Source organism: Bos indicus, chromosome 14, assembly GCF_029378745.1.
Source record: "Bos indicus isolate NIAB-ARS_2022 breed Sahiwal x Tharparkar chromosome 14, NIAB-ARS_B.indTharparkar_mat_pri_1.0, whole genome shotgun sequence".
Classification (NCBI taxonomy): Eukaryota; Metazoa; Chordata; class Mammalia; order Artiodactyla; family Bovidae; genus Bos; species Bos indicus.
In genome coordinates this window covers 1,554,773-1,568,479 of record NC_091773.1, presented here as the reverse complement: position 1 = coordinate 1,568,479, position 13,707 = coordinate 1,554,773, and the positions used below count along the sequence as shown (strand labels likewise).

Genomic DNA, 13,707 nt, shown 5'->3' with positions numbered 1-13,707 from the left:
TGCTGCTGGGCTTCCCTGGGGCTCAGCTGGTAAAGAATCTGCCTGCAGTGCGGGAGACCTGGGTTCAATTCCTGGGTTGGGAAGATCCCCTGGAGGAGGGCATGGCAACCCAGTCCACTATTCTGGTCCGGAAAATCCCCATAGACAGAGGAGCCTGGCAGGCTACAGTCCATGGGATCGCAGAGAGTCAGACACGACTGGGCAGTCAGGCACAGCGCACACTGCTGCTGGTTACTGCCACCCTAATAGGACCCACAGGGCTGGTCTGGCCACAACACTGGGTGTTGATAGGCTGGGCCAAAACCTAACAGATCAAGGCTACCACTTTTCCCTTTGCTTTTATTTCTCCCAACTGTTTTTTCTCTTTCTGCATTCTTTCGGAATTATGGAACATTTTTCATATTTCCTTTTCTCCTTTATAGGTATATTTCTTATATGATTATCACAATATGCACTTGTTATGCTGCTGCTGCTAAGTCGCTTCAGTCGTGTCCGACTCTGTGCGACCCCATAGACGGCAGCCTCATGTCCGACTCTGTGCGACCCCATAGACGGCAGCCTCATGTCCGACTCTGTGCGACCCCATAGACGGCAGCCCACCAGGCTCCCCCGTCCCTGGGATTCTCCAGGCAAGAACACTGGAGTGGGTTGCCATTTCCTTCTCCAATGCATGAAAGTGAAAAGTGAAAGTGAAGTCGTTCAGTCATGTCTGACCCTCAGCGACCCCATGGACTGCAGCCTACCAGGCTCCTCCATCAATGGGATTCTCCAGGCAAGAGTACTGGAGTGGGTTGCCATTGCCTTCTCCAATGCATGAAAAGGAAAAGTGAAAGTGAAGTCGCTCTGTCATGTCCGAATTGCTACTATCACCATATCCTGAACAGCTCAAGAACCCTGCAGACCATAACTTCATTTCCTTCCTCCTGTGAATGAAAAATGTTGCTGCTGTATCAGTAAACAAAGGATGTTACAGCCCTCAGCCACTGCCACCACCCCCGAAGGTGAGCCCTGAAGGAACTCAGGATAGAGACAAACTCATGCCCACTGCCAAGCCCTTAGCTACTGCAACTGCCCCAGCGGTGCACCCTGAGGGGACTCGCGACAGAAAAGAACAGGATATTGGCCCTGGAAGATGAGGTGCCTATGAAAGGAATGATTGCAGTGAGCCCAGACTCGCATCTTCCCATACAGAGAAAAGCACCAAATTCCTTGAGATAACTGGTCCTCTTTAATTAACAATAATTTTTTCAAGTTCTGACTACCTTGTCTTTGTCACAAAAAAGTCCTACATATCCTGGCTCCTCTGAGAAGCTGTTCTCTGGCCTTGAAATCCTCAGAAATTCCAACAAACAAAACATCATTTTCAACTTTTCAGTTCAGTTCATTTCAGTTCAGTCACTCAGTCATGTCCCACTCTTTGCAACCCCAGGAACTGCAGCATGCCAGGCCTCCCTGTCCATCACCAACTCCTGGAGCCTACCCAAACTCCTGTCCATTGAGTCAGTGATGCCATACAACTATTTCATCCTCTGTTGTCACCTTCTCCTCCTGCCCTCAATCTTTCCCAGCATCAGAGTCTTTTCAAATGAGTCAGCTCTTTGCATCAGGTGGCCAAAGTATTGGAGTTTCAGCTTCAACATCAGTCCTTCCAAAGAACACCCAGGACTGTTCTCCTTTAGGATGGACTGGTTGGATCTTCTTGCAGTCCAAGGGACTCTCAACACTTCTCCAACACCACAGTTCAAAAGCATCAATTCTTGGGCGCTCAGCTTTCTTTATAGTCCAACTCTCACATCCATACATGACCACTGGAAAAACCATAGCCTTGACTAGACGAACCTTTGTTGGCAAAGTAATGTCTCTGTTTTTTTAATATGCTGTCTAGGTTGGTCATAACTTTCCTTCCAAGGAGTAAGCATCTTTTAATTTCATGGCTGCAATCACCATCTGCAGTGATTTTGGAGGCCCCCCTCCCCCCACAAATAAAGTCTGCTACTGTTTCCACTGTTTCCCCATCTATTTGCCATGAAGTGATGGGACCGGATGCCATGATCTTAGTTTCATGAATGTTGAGCTTTAAGCCAGCTTTTTCACTTTCTTCTTTCCCTTTCTCAAATTTTAGGTCACACATTTTTTTTTTCAGTTGACACTCCCCAGCGCACTTCTGTTATCTTAGTTCTTATTTATAGGCATATGTTATAAACCCCACAAGACGCTGCTGCTGTTGTTTTACACTGTAAATATTCTTCCATATTTACCCCAATGTTACCAAAGGCAAGCCCACATACCCAGCACACCTGGAGGCCAAGCAAACCTAAAAGTCAGAGTTTGAAACAAACAGTTTTATAGCAGGGCCAAGAAGGGCAAACAGGCGGATCCTCCTCAAAAACTGAACTCCCTAAAGGGTTTCAGCAAAGCATTTTAAAACATTTATTTTGTTGAAGTACAGTTGATTTACAATGTGATGATTCAGATATATATATATATTCAAATATTCAGATATATACATAAACACACACATATATTTGATATTGAATATAGTTCCCTGTGCTCTACAGTAGGACCTTGTTATTTATCTATTCTATATATAATAGTTTGCATGTGCTAACCCAAACTCCCAATCCTTCCCTCTCCCAACCCCCTCTCCCTTGGCAGCCACAAATCTGATCTCTACAACAAAGCACTTTTAAAGTCGGGCGAGGGAGGGGGTCTCAGGGTCTGCGCCCAGCTTGGGCACAGTTCTCTGTTAGGTTGATGCATGGGAGACGATGCGGTGGCGGGGGGTGGGGTGGGAGCAAGGACCATACTGTCCTGCTCCGTCTCACTAAGACCATCATTTTGGCTTTCAGCATCTCAATTGCATTATCACCAGCTGGGATGACATTCTTTGCACTTATCCTGCTAAGGATTTTCTGCGATCCATGGATCTGTGGGTTATCATTTATGAATTTTGAAAAATATTACATCTTCAAGTATTTATTTAACCCCTCTTTCTTCCCTATGGCACTCCAATCTCATGTAAAGTTAGACCATTTGACTGAATCTCACAGGCCCTGATGCTCTGATTAATTTTTTTCTATTGTTTTTATTCTAAGTTTCCTTTGGGCTATTTTATACTGTCCTGTCTCTACCTATGCTCATAGTGTCTTTTGCTCCTAATTCATCCAAATGAGTTCTTAATTTTGGATATTTTATTTTTTACTTTCTGAATACAATGGCTAACTGGGTGTATTAACTTGACTGAGCCATAGTACTCCAATATGTGGTCAGATACTATTCTGGATGTTTCCGTGTGGATATTTTTGGATGAGATTGACATTTTTTAATATTTATTTATTTATTTGGGGTTGCACCAGCACCAGGGCTGTTTGTTGCAGTGCACAGACTCTCTGGTTGTGGCTCAGTTGCTCTGTGGCATGTGGGCTCTTAGTTCCCCCTCCAAGGAATAGAGCCTAAATCCCCTACGTTGCAAGGTGGATTCTTAACCACTGGACCACCAGGGAAGTCCCAGGACTGACATTTAAATTGGTGAAATTGGAGTGAAGCAGGCTGCTCTCCATAATGTGGGTGGGTTTCATCTAATCAGTTGAAGGTCTGAATAGACCAAAAGACTGATTTCCTCCAAACAAGAGGGAATTCTGCAGCAGTCTTTGGACTTTAACTGTAGCATCAGCTTTTCCTGGGTCTCTAGCCTTCTGGCTGTAGGGGAGCAGAATTTGCCACCCTAAAATATGTCTCTTTGGCATATTAGTTGTTTCAAGCTGGTTATTTTCTGAGAAACAGCATACATGGGAAGGGCTCTGAAAACCAAGTAAGGAGTTGACCTTTTGTAAGAAACATTTACATGTATAAAGGCAATCTCCATTTGGGATGACCAAATATCTAGAAACTCATACTGGTGGAGAACTCAGTGACTTAAATCTGCATTACTGATCACTCCCCCTTAACTGACTGTCCCTGCCTTCAACAACCTGTTTTTCTCTTTGGCTGAGGATGGTATTTAAGGTGAGGGCTTCAGCCACTTCAATGAGTTACTCAGCTCTCCTGGGTCTCTCCCATGTAGACATGGTATTACACTTCTGTTTGATTTTCTCCTGTTAATCTGTCTCATGTCAATTTAATTCTTAGGCTAGCCAAAAGGGTAGAGGAAAATTTCTTCCTCCCCAACACAGCCCACCCTGGAGTTTTTGAACTTGCAGCCTCCCTGAGGTCATGAGCCCCATCCTTAAAATAAACTTTTTGTTTACATACACATTCTATTGGTTCTGCTTCTCTGGAAAATCCTGGCCAATACACAGTATATTTATTCGATTTGTTTTATAAAGTCCTATTCTCTGTTAGCGACTTAGCAGTAGCATTCTCTGTTAAAACTCTCAGTTTCAAGTCTACTATTGAACACACTTAACATAAAGTCCTTTCCTACTGACTCCATTATCTGGATTATCCCTGGGTCTTTCCCCCCAATTGTTAATGTCACCTTCCGGCGTTGTATAAATAAGAGCCAGAGGCCACGACTACTAGAAGGTCTCTAGTTCCCTCTTTTACCAGATCAAGTGCACGAGGTGTTCTCCAGGTCAACTCCATCAGAGTCGAGCTAGGTTGGGCTGGACCCCAGAGTTAGGAAGGCGCATCCGACCTCCCATCCCTCTCCTCCCAGGCTTCCAGCGAAGGCTCAGCAGGCCCTCTCCTCATCCCGGAAAGCGTGGCACATGCATTTCCGCACCTTCGTGCCCTTAAGCCTCCCACTGCCAACTCCTGCTGCCTTGCTGCAGACTCTGTCTAGTCTCTTCAGAGCAAGATCAGCTATGTGTTCGGAGCAGACCTCTTTCCTCCGGTGGGAACTTGGTCCTGAGAGCTGTGGGACTGACGCAGGTGCCCGTCTTCCTTATACGCGGCCCGCCCTGGGTACCACCGCCAGCATGCGGGACCCTGCGCGTGTGCCGCGTCGCTTTCCAGAACGGAGCATGCGTAGCCGACTCCGCCGCTCCGCCGGGTGTTTGGGTACAGTCGGGATGGTGGCTGGCGAGGCCCCCGCAAGACGGGGCTGGGGCCCGCGGAGGCTCAGTTCCCCACTTCTGGAAGCCAATCCACTTGGTGCTTGGTCCTCTCAGCTTCCCAGCACATTTAAATACGACAGCTGCAACCCGCCTGGTATTTTCTTCTTGGTCCCGCGGGAGAAGACTGCCGGCCTCCTTCGTCCTGACGCACACCGAACGCCCTCTGATGGCTACTGAGTTTTATATGCTTACCTTGCATCCTGACTCATTACTAATTATTTTCGAAATTTGTTATTTATATTCTTTATTCTCCAGGATTTCCCAGGTATACTACCACCTCATCTACAGATGGACCTGATTTTAATTCGTTCTCCATTCTAAAGCCTCTGATTAATATTTTATATCAGTGAATACTGGCTGAATTTCAAGTAGTGAAGGGAATGCTTTTCTTATAATGTAAGGTGATGACTTTAAGAGATTATATTTTTCTTGAATATTTTTAATTGAAGGATAATTAATCTATTCCAAGATATTTCAAAGTCTATAGATTTATTCCTATGACATTTATTTTCATATCTATTAAAAGGATGAATTGCATTAACAAATTCCATGATATTTAACTATCTGAATCCTAGGAATATATCCTACTTTTTCTTCGTTTATTTTCTTGATGTGCTGTTGGATTCTATTTGTTAATATTTCTTTAAGATTTTTGCAATGATAAAAGATGTTGATTTGTAATTGTCTTTCTTTTTACAGTTTTTAGGTTGCTTACCAGTATTATACTGGCTTTGTTAAAATAATTTGGAAGTCTCTTTTATGTTCTCAGTCTGTGTCATTAGGAATATCTGGTCTTTGAAGATTTTGTAGAATTTGTGAATTTTGTAGAATTATTTCAGATTGTGAAATAATCTGATCAGGGCCATTTCTTCTGGGATGCTTTCTTATTATATTTATTTATACTGAAACTGATCTCTTAAAGCTTTTCTCTCAACTGGGATAAATTTTGCTTACATGTATTTTCCTAGGTAGTTATCCACCTCGTTTGAGGTCCCATATTTGTTTAAGAGTATATGAAATAGTCTGTTATCGTTTAAAATTTTGTCTTTCAGTAATTGCTTCACTCAGTATTTATTATTTGTATATTTGTACTGCCCCTCTTTTATTGATTAGGTTAGTCGCTTGCTTATCTAGTTCTTTTAACTTCTCAGAGAACCAAGTTTTTGCTTTATTACTCATGTCTGGGTTTTGTTCTCTGCACCATTTACTTCAGCTTCTAGCCTTATGATTTTCTTCTCCATACTTTCTTCTGTTGGCTTTGGTTCCTCCCCACCCCACCTCTCCAGTATTTTTGAATTCGTGTATTGTCATTTTTTTCCCTTTTACTAAAAAATCAAACTTCAAATTTTTAAAAACTTTTCTTACAGTATTGATGCTTGATTATATTCTTGACTATATTTAAAATATTTGGTTCAAATTTTATTTTCTTGAGTTTTTCTTTTTTAAATAATTTCTGCATCTTGAGAAGTCTGATATCAACCTTTCTCTCTCTCTCTCTCTCTCTCTCTCTCTCTTTACATATATGCTGTGGAAGGTTTTGCATTAAAGGGTGCTTCTGTGTCTTTTACATTTTTTACTAGCGTAGTCTTAGCGCTCACTTTTCTGGGTCATTTTTCCAGAACAGGTGAGCGCTTTTAGTTTGGAGTTAGGTCGTTTTGTCCTCTTGTTTGCCCGCTCTCATGCTACAGCTTCCAACTTAGGGTCTCAGGTGCCTGCCCCCTTGGAACTTGGAAGTGTGAGCTCACTTCTAAGCTGGTCTACTTACGGAGACCATAAATGGAGATTTTCCTCCAGTCGTTCCTCACGTTCGTCATTTTTTATCTCTTCTTTTTATTGCCTAGTGTTGTTCTGATTCAAGGTGCTCCTTCACACTTTCAAATGTTTTAATTCGGGCAGGAGAGTTTTATTCTGCTCCCTAGCTGGATGTCCGGGACATTTTCCAGGAGCGAGGCTTTATCTTCTTTACTTCTCCCCGCAGATTCGTGCGCTGGGTCGCGGCCTGCGGGCGCGGGGTCGCCCTCTTCCGGCTGCGCGGTGAAGTGCAGCTGCCCCTGCGTCCGCGCTCTGTTGGTGGGAGGGGTGGGTGTCCTCCAACATCAAGAGTCTCTCTGGCTGCTGCAGCTCTGAACTTCCCCTTCTCCCTCCCTTCTTTCCATGTGCCACCAAGCCTGCCAAGGGTGCTTGCTTCCGAAGAAAGGATGCGTCTCCCACTGCTCTCAGCCTGCAGTACCAGGGAGCCGTCCAGGGAGGCTGCCACCGGGCTGCGGGGACAGCAGAGGAAGGCAGAAACATCGCTGGCGGGCAGATACCTCTCAGACCCCAGGACCTGCGTCCCCGGCCCAGAAGAAGGGACCTTGCCGAAACATGAGCTCACAGGTGGTGACTCACCCTTTGCCAATGGGACCAAGGCTTTAACTCGAGACTGTACCCTGAGGCGTGGGGTCCTGCAAAGCTGTCCCGGTGCCCACCCCGCGCCCACCCAGCCTGCTTCATCACACCCACATCCAACACCACCATGCGGTTTGAGGTCCCAGACTCACATTCAACTGGATTACTGCATGAAATGACAAATGAATAAACACACAATGTAAACCAAGATCCGCCCCCAGGCGGGGGCAGTTCCACCCCTTCTGGGCCCACCTCCAAGCCCAGCCCACACACCGCCAAAGGCCGGACAGCTAGAGGGGCTGGAGCGGACCGGAGGCTCTGGGTGCTCCACCACCCCCGAGGTGGAGGCTGGGACCTGCCAGGAAAGACGGGCAGGGGACAGTCCTTCTGGCTGGACCACTGGGAGGGAAAATGACCCCAACCAGCTGCACACCCTTGAAACTGAGCCTGAAGGGGGTGCCGAGGCCTGGTGGTCGCAGCCATCACCTGGGGGCCAGAGGCAACCCCTCTCAACCCCCTTTGCCTAGTAGTCACCCCCTTTGTCCTTCTACCCACTCTCCTGCTGGACCCCTGGGGGCAGGCATTCCCTGCTGCAAATCTAGATCTGGGATCCACACCCTGCCAGCCTGCTCCTCACAAGTGCTCAGTGGGGCATGATCAAAGACATAAAGGCAAGAAGGAAAAAAGAAAAGGCCTGGGGGAACATGCAGGCAGGAAGTAGTGTGAAACCCACCTAGCTACCAGACACCCAGGTGAGAGCCTCTGGGCTTTGGCTGTGTGTTCAGGGTGCAGCCTCTGGAGACTGGGTCCCTGGGGGTCAGAGAAGAGGGCAGCTTTCCTGCCACACCCGGACACAGGCAGGACCCCGAGAGCTGCTGGTCTCCAAGTGAGGTTGAAGAGTTTGTTACAGGAAGAGAAGGAAGTACCCGCGGGGTGGAGCCTGACGGAGGGGGTGAGCCACAGGGGAGACGCCTTCTCCACACCCCTTCTCCCCTTTCTGCTCCAGCAGGAAACGGCCATCCTCACAGACCCGAGGAGACCCTCCCCAGAGCAGGGGCTGACAGGCCCCTGCACCCAGCCCCTCCCTGGGCTGACTTTGCTGGAAGGGCAGTTCCCTGCAGTTGGGAAGGGAAGGGGCAGGAGGAGGGGTCAGGGTGGGAGAGAGTGTCCCATGAGAACTAGGATCTGATTGACCTTAAATGAGGGGTCCAGGGCGGAGAGACCCGGGGGATGGGCAGGTGCAACTTGGGGAGCTCTGGGCAAAGCCTCCTTCTCTGCCCTACCCCCCTCTCCCACTCCCCCGCAGGCTAAGCTGGTGGCGTCATGGGGGCGCTGGTTCTAGCCCTGTGGGCTCTGCTGGTGTCTTTGGACCCTGCTGGCGGAGCCAGAGAGCCAGGTGAGGATGGCCCTCTCGGCTGTGGGGGCTCCTGGGGGCGGTGGGCACATCCCGCGGCGACGGCTCTTAGCTGGGTGGGTGCGCAGCGCACTCCTCCGCGGGGCCGGTGCTGCCCCACAGGGAAGAACCTGAGCTGCTACCAGTGCTTCAAAGTCAGGAGCCCGGAGTTTTGCTTGCCTGCGATGTGCTCCTCCACTGACCAGGTCTGCGTCTCCCACACGTTGATCATCACCCTGAGTGAGTACTTGGCCCGCGTGGAGGGGGACTCCGGGAACTCAGCCCTGGATCCTTTGGGGTCTCAGTGGGGAACTGATGGAGGCTCCCCTCAGGGGACCCTGGCCTGCGCCCACCTTTGCCTGATCCCCATCCTGAGCACAGGGGAGGGGCCAGCTGCTCAAGGTTGAGCCTGAGGGCTTCTGGAGGGGGGCTGGCCGGTCTCTTTCCTTCTCTGGGGTGCCATTTGGCAGCCCATGATATGATGTAAAGCAACGCATACAGTCATATGTGTGCGTGCTCAGTCACTCAGTTGTGTCCGACTCTTTGCAACCCCATGGATTGCAACCCACCAGGCTCCTCTGTCTTGAATTTTCTAGGCAGGAATACTGGAGCGGGTTGGCATTTCCTCCTCCAGGGGGATCTTCCAGACTCAGGGATGGAACCTGAGTCTTGCATCTCCTGCATTGGCAGATGGGTTCTTTACCACTAGCACCACCTGGGAGGCCCCGTGTGATTGTCATATATACCATACAGTAAGGTTCAACATAGTGAATACCATGCGTGCAGCAGATACAGCATGCATGCACACACAGCACAGCAGCTCAGCGTGAGGAGGAGGGCTCCTCCAAGACGACTTTTTCTTCTGCAACTGGGTTATTCTGAGTGCCCTGCTTCCCTCCGGAGCTTCCTTCCAAGGTCTCTGCACGTCTCTGAGTGAAGAGGGGACGGGAGCCCCAGCTGGGATCAACTGGCCCTCCAGTTGCCCTCCCTTTTCTCTCTGCTCAGCTTCCCCCATCTCCCCGGGACTCCCAGGCCCCTGGCTGCCTGGGTGTCCAGGCTGTGCATGGTTTCAGGGAAGAGCCCAGACCAGGGCCAACAGCCCTGAACCTTGCCTTTGCTGTGACCTTGAAGGTGACCTTGGGCAGCTGTGCTCCCAGCGCTTCGCAGAGCCTGGCCTGTGAAAGGGTCGGGAGAAGGTGTCAGTGCCCACTTGGGGACTGGCCTTCGCCGCCCACCCGGGCTCTTCCTCCTCCCGGATGCTGTCCTCTTCCCCGCAGGACTACAGGTGAAGACCCTGCTCAGCAAGCGCTGTGCCCCCAGGTGCCCCAACACCAACATAGAGTTCAAATGGCCGTCGAACTCGGGGGTGCCCAGCAAGATCGTCCGGCACTGCTGCTCCAAATCTCTCTGCAACAGGGCCCCCGCCCCGCAGGAGGGCCCCAGGGCCCTCTCACGGGGGCTCCTGCTTCGGGTGAGCCTCGGCCTCCTCTGGGTCCTGCTGTGAGCACCTTCCCTCGGCCCAAAGCGCACCCTGCCCCCGTCGCTCTCGAGACCCTGGGTGGCACATGCCCCTGAGGTGGTCGGAGGTGCCATCACCTCGCCGTGGGCCTGGCCACCTCTCCTGTCCCCAGCAGGGGCCCTTCACTCACACAGCCTGGGATTGTAGCCCCCTGCTGTGTTGGGGAATGCACATTTCTCAGCTTGGAGTAACAGCCCCTGCCCTGAATGGATGGTCCAGGCCCCGGTGTTGTGGGAGAAGAGGTGGGGAAAGCCAGAGGCTGGCTCTGGCTCTGGCTCTGACCCGCTCTGCATTCTCCATGCCCACCATCCTGGCCACCTCTGTCCCTGGCTTAGGCAGAGTCCTGCAGGGGGACCGTGACCGTCACTCCTTCCAGAGACAATAAAGTCACTGCTTGCCAACACCCCCTCCTGCCTCCTCCTCATCTCTACCCGCTGTGCCCAGGCTCCAGCTCTTCGGCCAGCGCTCAGCAGACCTCTGTGGTTGGGCGCTGTCCAGCGTGGGAGTACTGCGCAAAGCTGTCCATTGCGCAAAGCTGTCCACCTAGGCTGCAGCCCACCGAATGGGGGACAGGACCAGCGCTGGGCGAGCAGGCACCACGGGCTCAAGTCCAGGTCCTCAGGAGGGCCGGCTAGCCAGTGGTGGAGAGGGAGGGTCAGCGTCTGGGGCAGCGGCCAGGCTCAGTGGTGCCTGCCTAGGGCGGTAGGGTGGAGGCGACGTTTGAGTGGTGGGATGGACGGGACCCATGTTTGGTGCTCAGCTGGGTTGGACAGGGTAGGTGCTGATGGAAGGCCTGGAGGTGCCCAGGATGGTCCAGGCTTGGCTTGGTGGGGGCTCACCCAGGACAGGGCACAGAGAGGGAGCAGGTTGGGACTAGCAGAACTGATGAGAAGCTCACGGCTGTCCAGGCTGCACCAGGGCCCCACGGGCCATCCAGGGGGACGTCTTGGAGGACCAGGCAGCAGAGGACAGGAACCAAGAATCAGCGGGTGGGGGCAGCGTCGCCAGGCCACAGGCCTCCAGAGCCAGAAGAACACTGGGTCCACACACCCGTTCACCACGCCTGGTTTCTCAGGCTTACCCTGCCCGCAAGTCTGCACGCTTCCCCCCGACCCAGGGTCTGCACACTGGCCCAGCCCCAGGTTCTTACATCTGCCTCCCACCATTGCACACCTGACCCCAATCTCCAACTCCTCACCATCTTCCCATAGACCAAGATGGGCCGGCTGGCCCTTGGTTCTCTGGGGCCTTCGTGGGTTCACAGTCTGGGTGTGGCTCCCCTCTGTTTAGGGAGACTGCCAGGGTGACCCGGAAGTCTTTGGATGAGAGTCCCAGAATGCCCACCTTAAAGCGGGGCCTCTCTCCCGCTCACTCAGGGTGTGGATTTTCATGCTGAATTTAAACCCCACCCCAGGTCCCCTGGACTGGCCAAGCAGACTGGTCACCATCTACTGCTCCCGTCTCCCGACGTGAGGTTCCTGGCCCACTGAGGCATAAGGAATCTCACTTCTTGAGTTTAGGCCAGTCCACAAGGCCAGTCCAGAAGGGAAATGGTCACCCGGTAGAGTTGGGGTCTTCCCTCCAAGCTAGGAATCTGTGTGTGATCTGGGTCAGAGGCCACCACGACCCACTGTGCCAGCCAGTCTCTGCTTCCCTCTCCATGAAGATGGGCACCTTGAGGGCTGAGCATCCTGGTCTCTGTTCTGGACAGGGGGCCCGGGACTGTAGGCCTTCTGGGCATACTTTCAGATAGAAATCAGAAACTTTCCTGAATAAATGGATAAATGAGTAAAGACTGAGTGAAGGAAAGACGAAGATGATTGACAACCGCATGAGAAAGATATTCTTGAGCCGTGAGTAGCTGCTTCCTGGTGGCTGAGCATGTGGTTTGAGAAGAAGCTGGAGCCGTCCTCAACCACTCGGCTTCCCCCGGTCCCTCTGACCTGAGATAATGCCGGATCACAGCCTCCTGACACCACGCCTTCCCGCTTTTCCCGGGGGCCTGAGCATCATGTGGCCACCCAACCCAAAGCTGGTCTGCGCCAATAGCAGGACCGCTGATGTGCAGGCACCACCGCAGCCATCCTCAGCTTCAGGACTTTTGCCGCAGATTCTTTGGCCACTGGAGTCTTTTTTCACAGTCTCTGCTGGGAAACTCAAAGCCAGCTACACCCTCCATTCCAGCAGGTGTCCAGCTTCATGCCGACACTCAGACGTGCCCAGTGCAGTCTCCATCTGATCACGCCTTGCCTTTCTCTTCTGCCCCACATCCTTCATAATTGAGTTTCTGGTTCTCTTAGTTTGTACTACCTTAACTTTAACTATAAAATGGATTTGGTGAGCCAGCGTTCATAGATTCCCCATCCCCTGACCTCTGTTCACTGGTTCTGCCTGCAGAGTTCTCTCTGTCCTCGTCCTGTCGTGGGGCCTGATCCCACTGGGGCCTGAGTGTCCCCCAGATGGCCCGCAAGAGGTCGGGGCTCCAAGAAGGCACTGCAGGACAGCCCGACGGCAGTGTGTGTGGGGAGGCGGGGAAGGGACTCTGAAGCCCTAGGAGGGAAAGCCGGCAGTGGGGGCATCCCACTGCTGCTTCCACTCCCCTTGCCCTAAAAAGAGAGACCCAAGCACTGCACGTTCCCATCCGCCATGTCCGTGGTCCAGCCACGGGTCAGGCTGCGTGTGAACGCCACACGCCGCAGAGCCCAAAGGACTCTGCTTTCCTTCACGACCTGTCCCCCCTCCACCCTGCCAAGGTCTTCTGCTCAACCTTGAACAGAGCAGTCTCGTACTCTCACATTGTTCCAAATGTCCAGATTTTTATCATTTAACAATAAATTACCCCACAGGCCGTGTTCTCTGACCATATCCACTTAAATTAAACATCTAAAACAAAGAAGATAAACTTTTAAATCCCAACTATTTCTGAATTATTACATTTCGATTAGTTCATCTGTTGAACAAGGAATTATAATATGATTTTTTAAATTCCTTCAACTGAAGGGTGATAAAATCAAGACAAAGCTCTATTTTAAAAAGAAAATGGGCAATGCAAGGAAAATGGATAGATTACAGGCTTACGTAATGAAAGAAGAGGTGCTGAAACATCAAGAAACCATGTGATTAAATCTAGAACCTGGAAAAAGAAAAATTAGACCAAAAGAAATCAAAATTAGGTCAAGAGTGTGATTTAGTGAAATAGGAAACCAAAATGAAATAAAGAAGATCCACAAAACCGAGAAACTAACAACCTATCTGACTGTGATGGTGGTTCTATCGGTGTTTACATTTGTCAAGCTCAACAAAGTGTCCATTTCAAAGCGGTGCTTTTTCTCGGATATAAGTCACTTTAG

The 13,707-nt window shown here is 50.6% G+C and overlaps 1 protein-coding gene across 3 annotated transcripts; it reads left to right on the top strand.

Annotated features, from left to right (window-relative positions):
• The first annotated feature begins 4,843 nt into the window (after nt 1-4,843).
• Nucleotides 4,844-10,760, top strand: LY6L (lymphocyte antigen 6 family member L). Of its 3 annotated transcripts, XM_019973687.2 has the most exons (5): nt 4,844-5,322; nt 7,225-8,197; nt 8,752-8,841; nt 8,962-9,078; nt 10,116-10,760. In XM_019973687.2, exons 3-5 carry the CDS (start codon nt 8,769-8,771, stop codon nt 10,340-10,342), a joined length of 417 nt encoding a protein of 138 aa, XP_019829246.1. In that variant the 5' UTR covers nt 4,844-5,322; nt 7,225-8,197; nt 8,752-8,768; the 3' UTR covers nt 10,343-10,760. The 3 variants fall into 3 exon arrangements, with proteins under 3 accessions (XP_019829246.1, XP_019829247.1, XP_070658407.1); XM_019973688.2 differs by lacking the exons at nt 4,844-5,322; nt 7,225-8,197 and adding an exon at nt 8,208-8,397; XM_070802306.1 differs by lacking the exons at nt 4,844-5,322; nt 7,225-8,197 and adding an exon at nt 8,427-8,552.
• Nucleotides 10,761-13,707: the final 2,947 nt, after the last annotated feature.

Bases quoted from the DNA above. Each gene is read 5' to 3' on its own strand.
- LY6L (XM_019973687.2), top strand. From the start codon at position 8,769: ATGGGGGCGCTGGTTCTAGCCCTGTGGGCTCTGCTGGTGTCTTTGGAC. The intron at 8,842-8,961 runs GTGAGGATGGCC...GCTGCCCCACAG, and splicing joins TGGCGGAGCCAGAGAGCCAG to GGAAGAACCTGAGCTGCTAC. The intron at 9,079-10,115 runs GTGAGTACTTGG...TCTTCCCCGCAG, and splicing joins CACGTTGATCATCACCCTGA to GACTACAGGTGAAGACCCTG.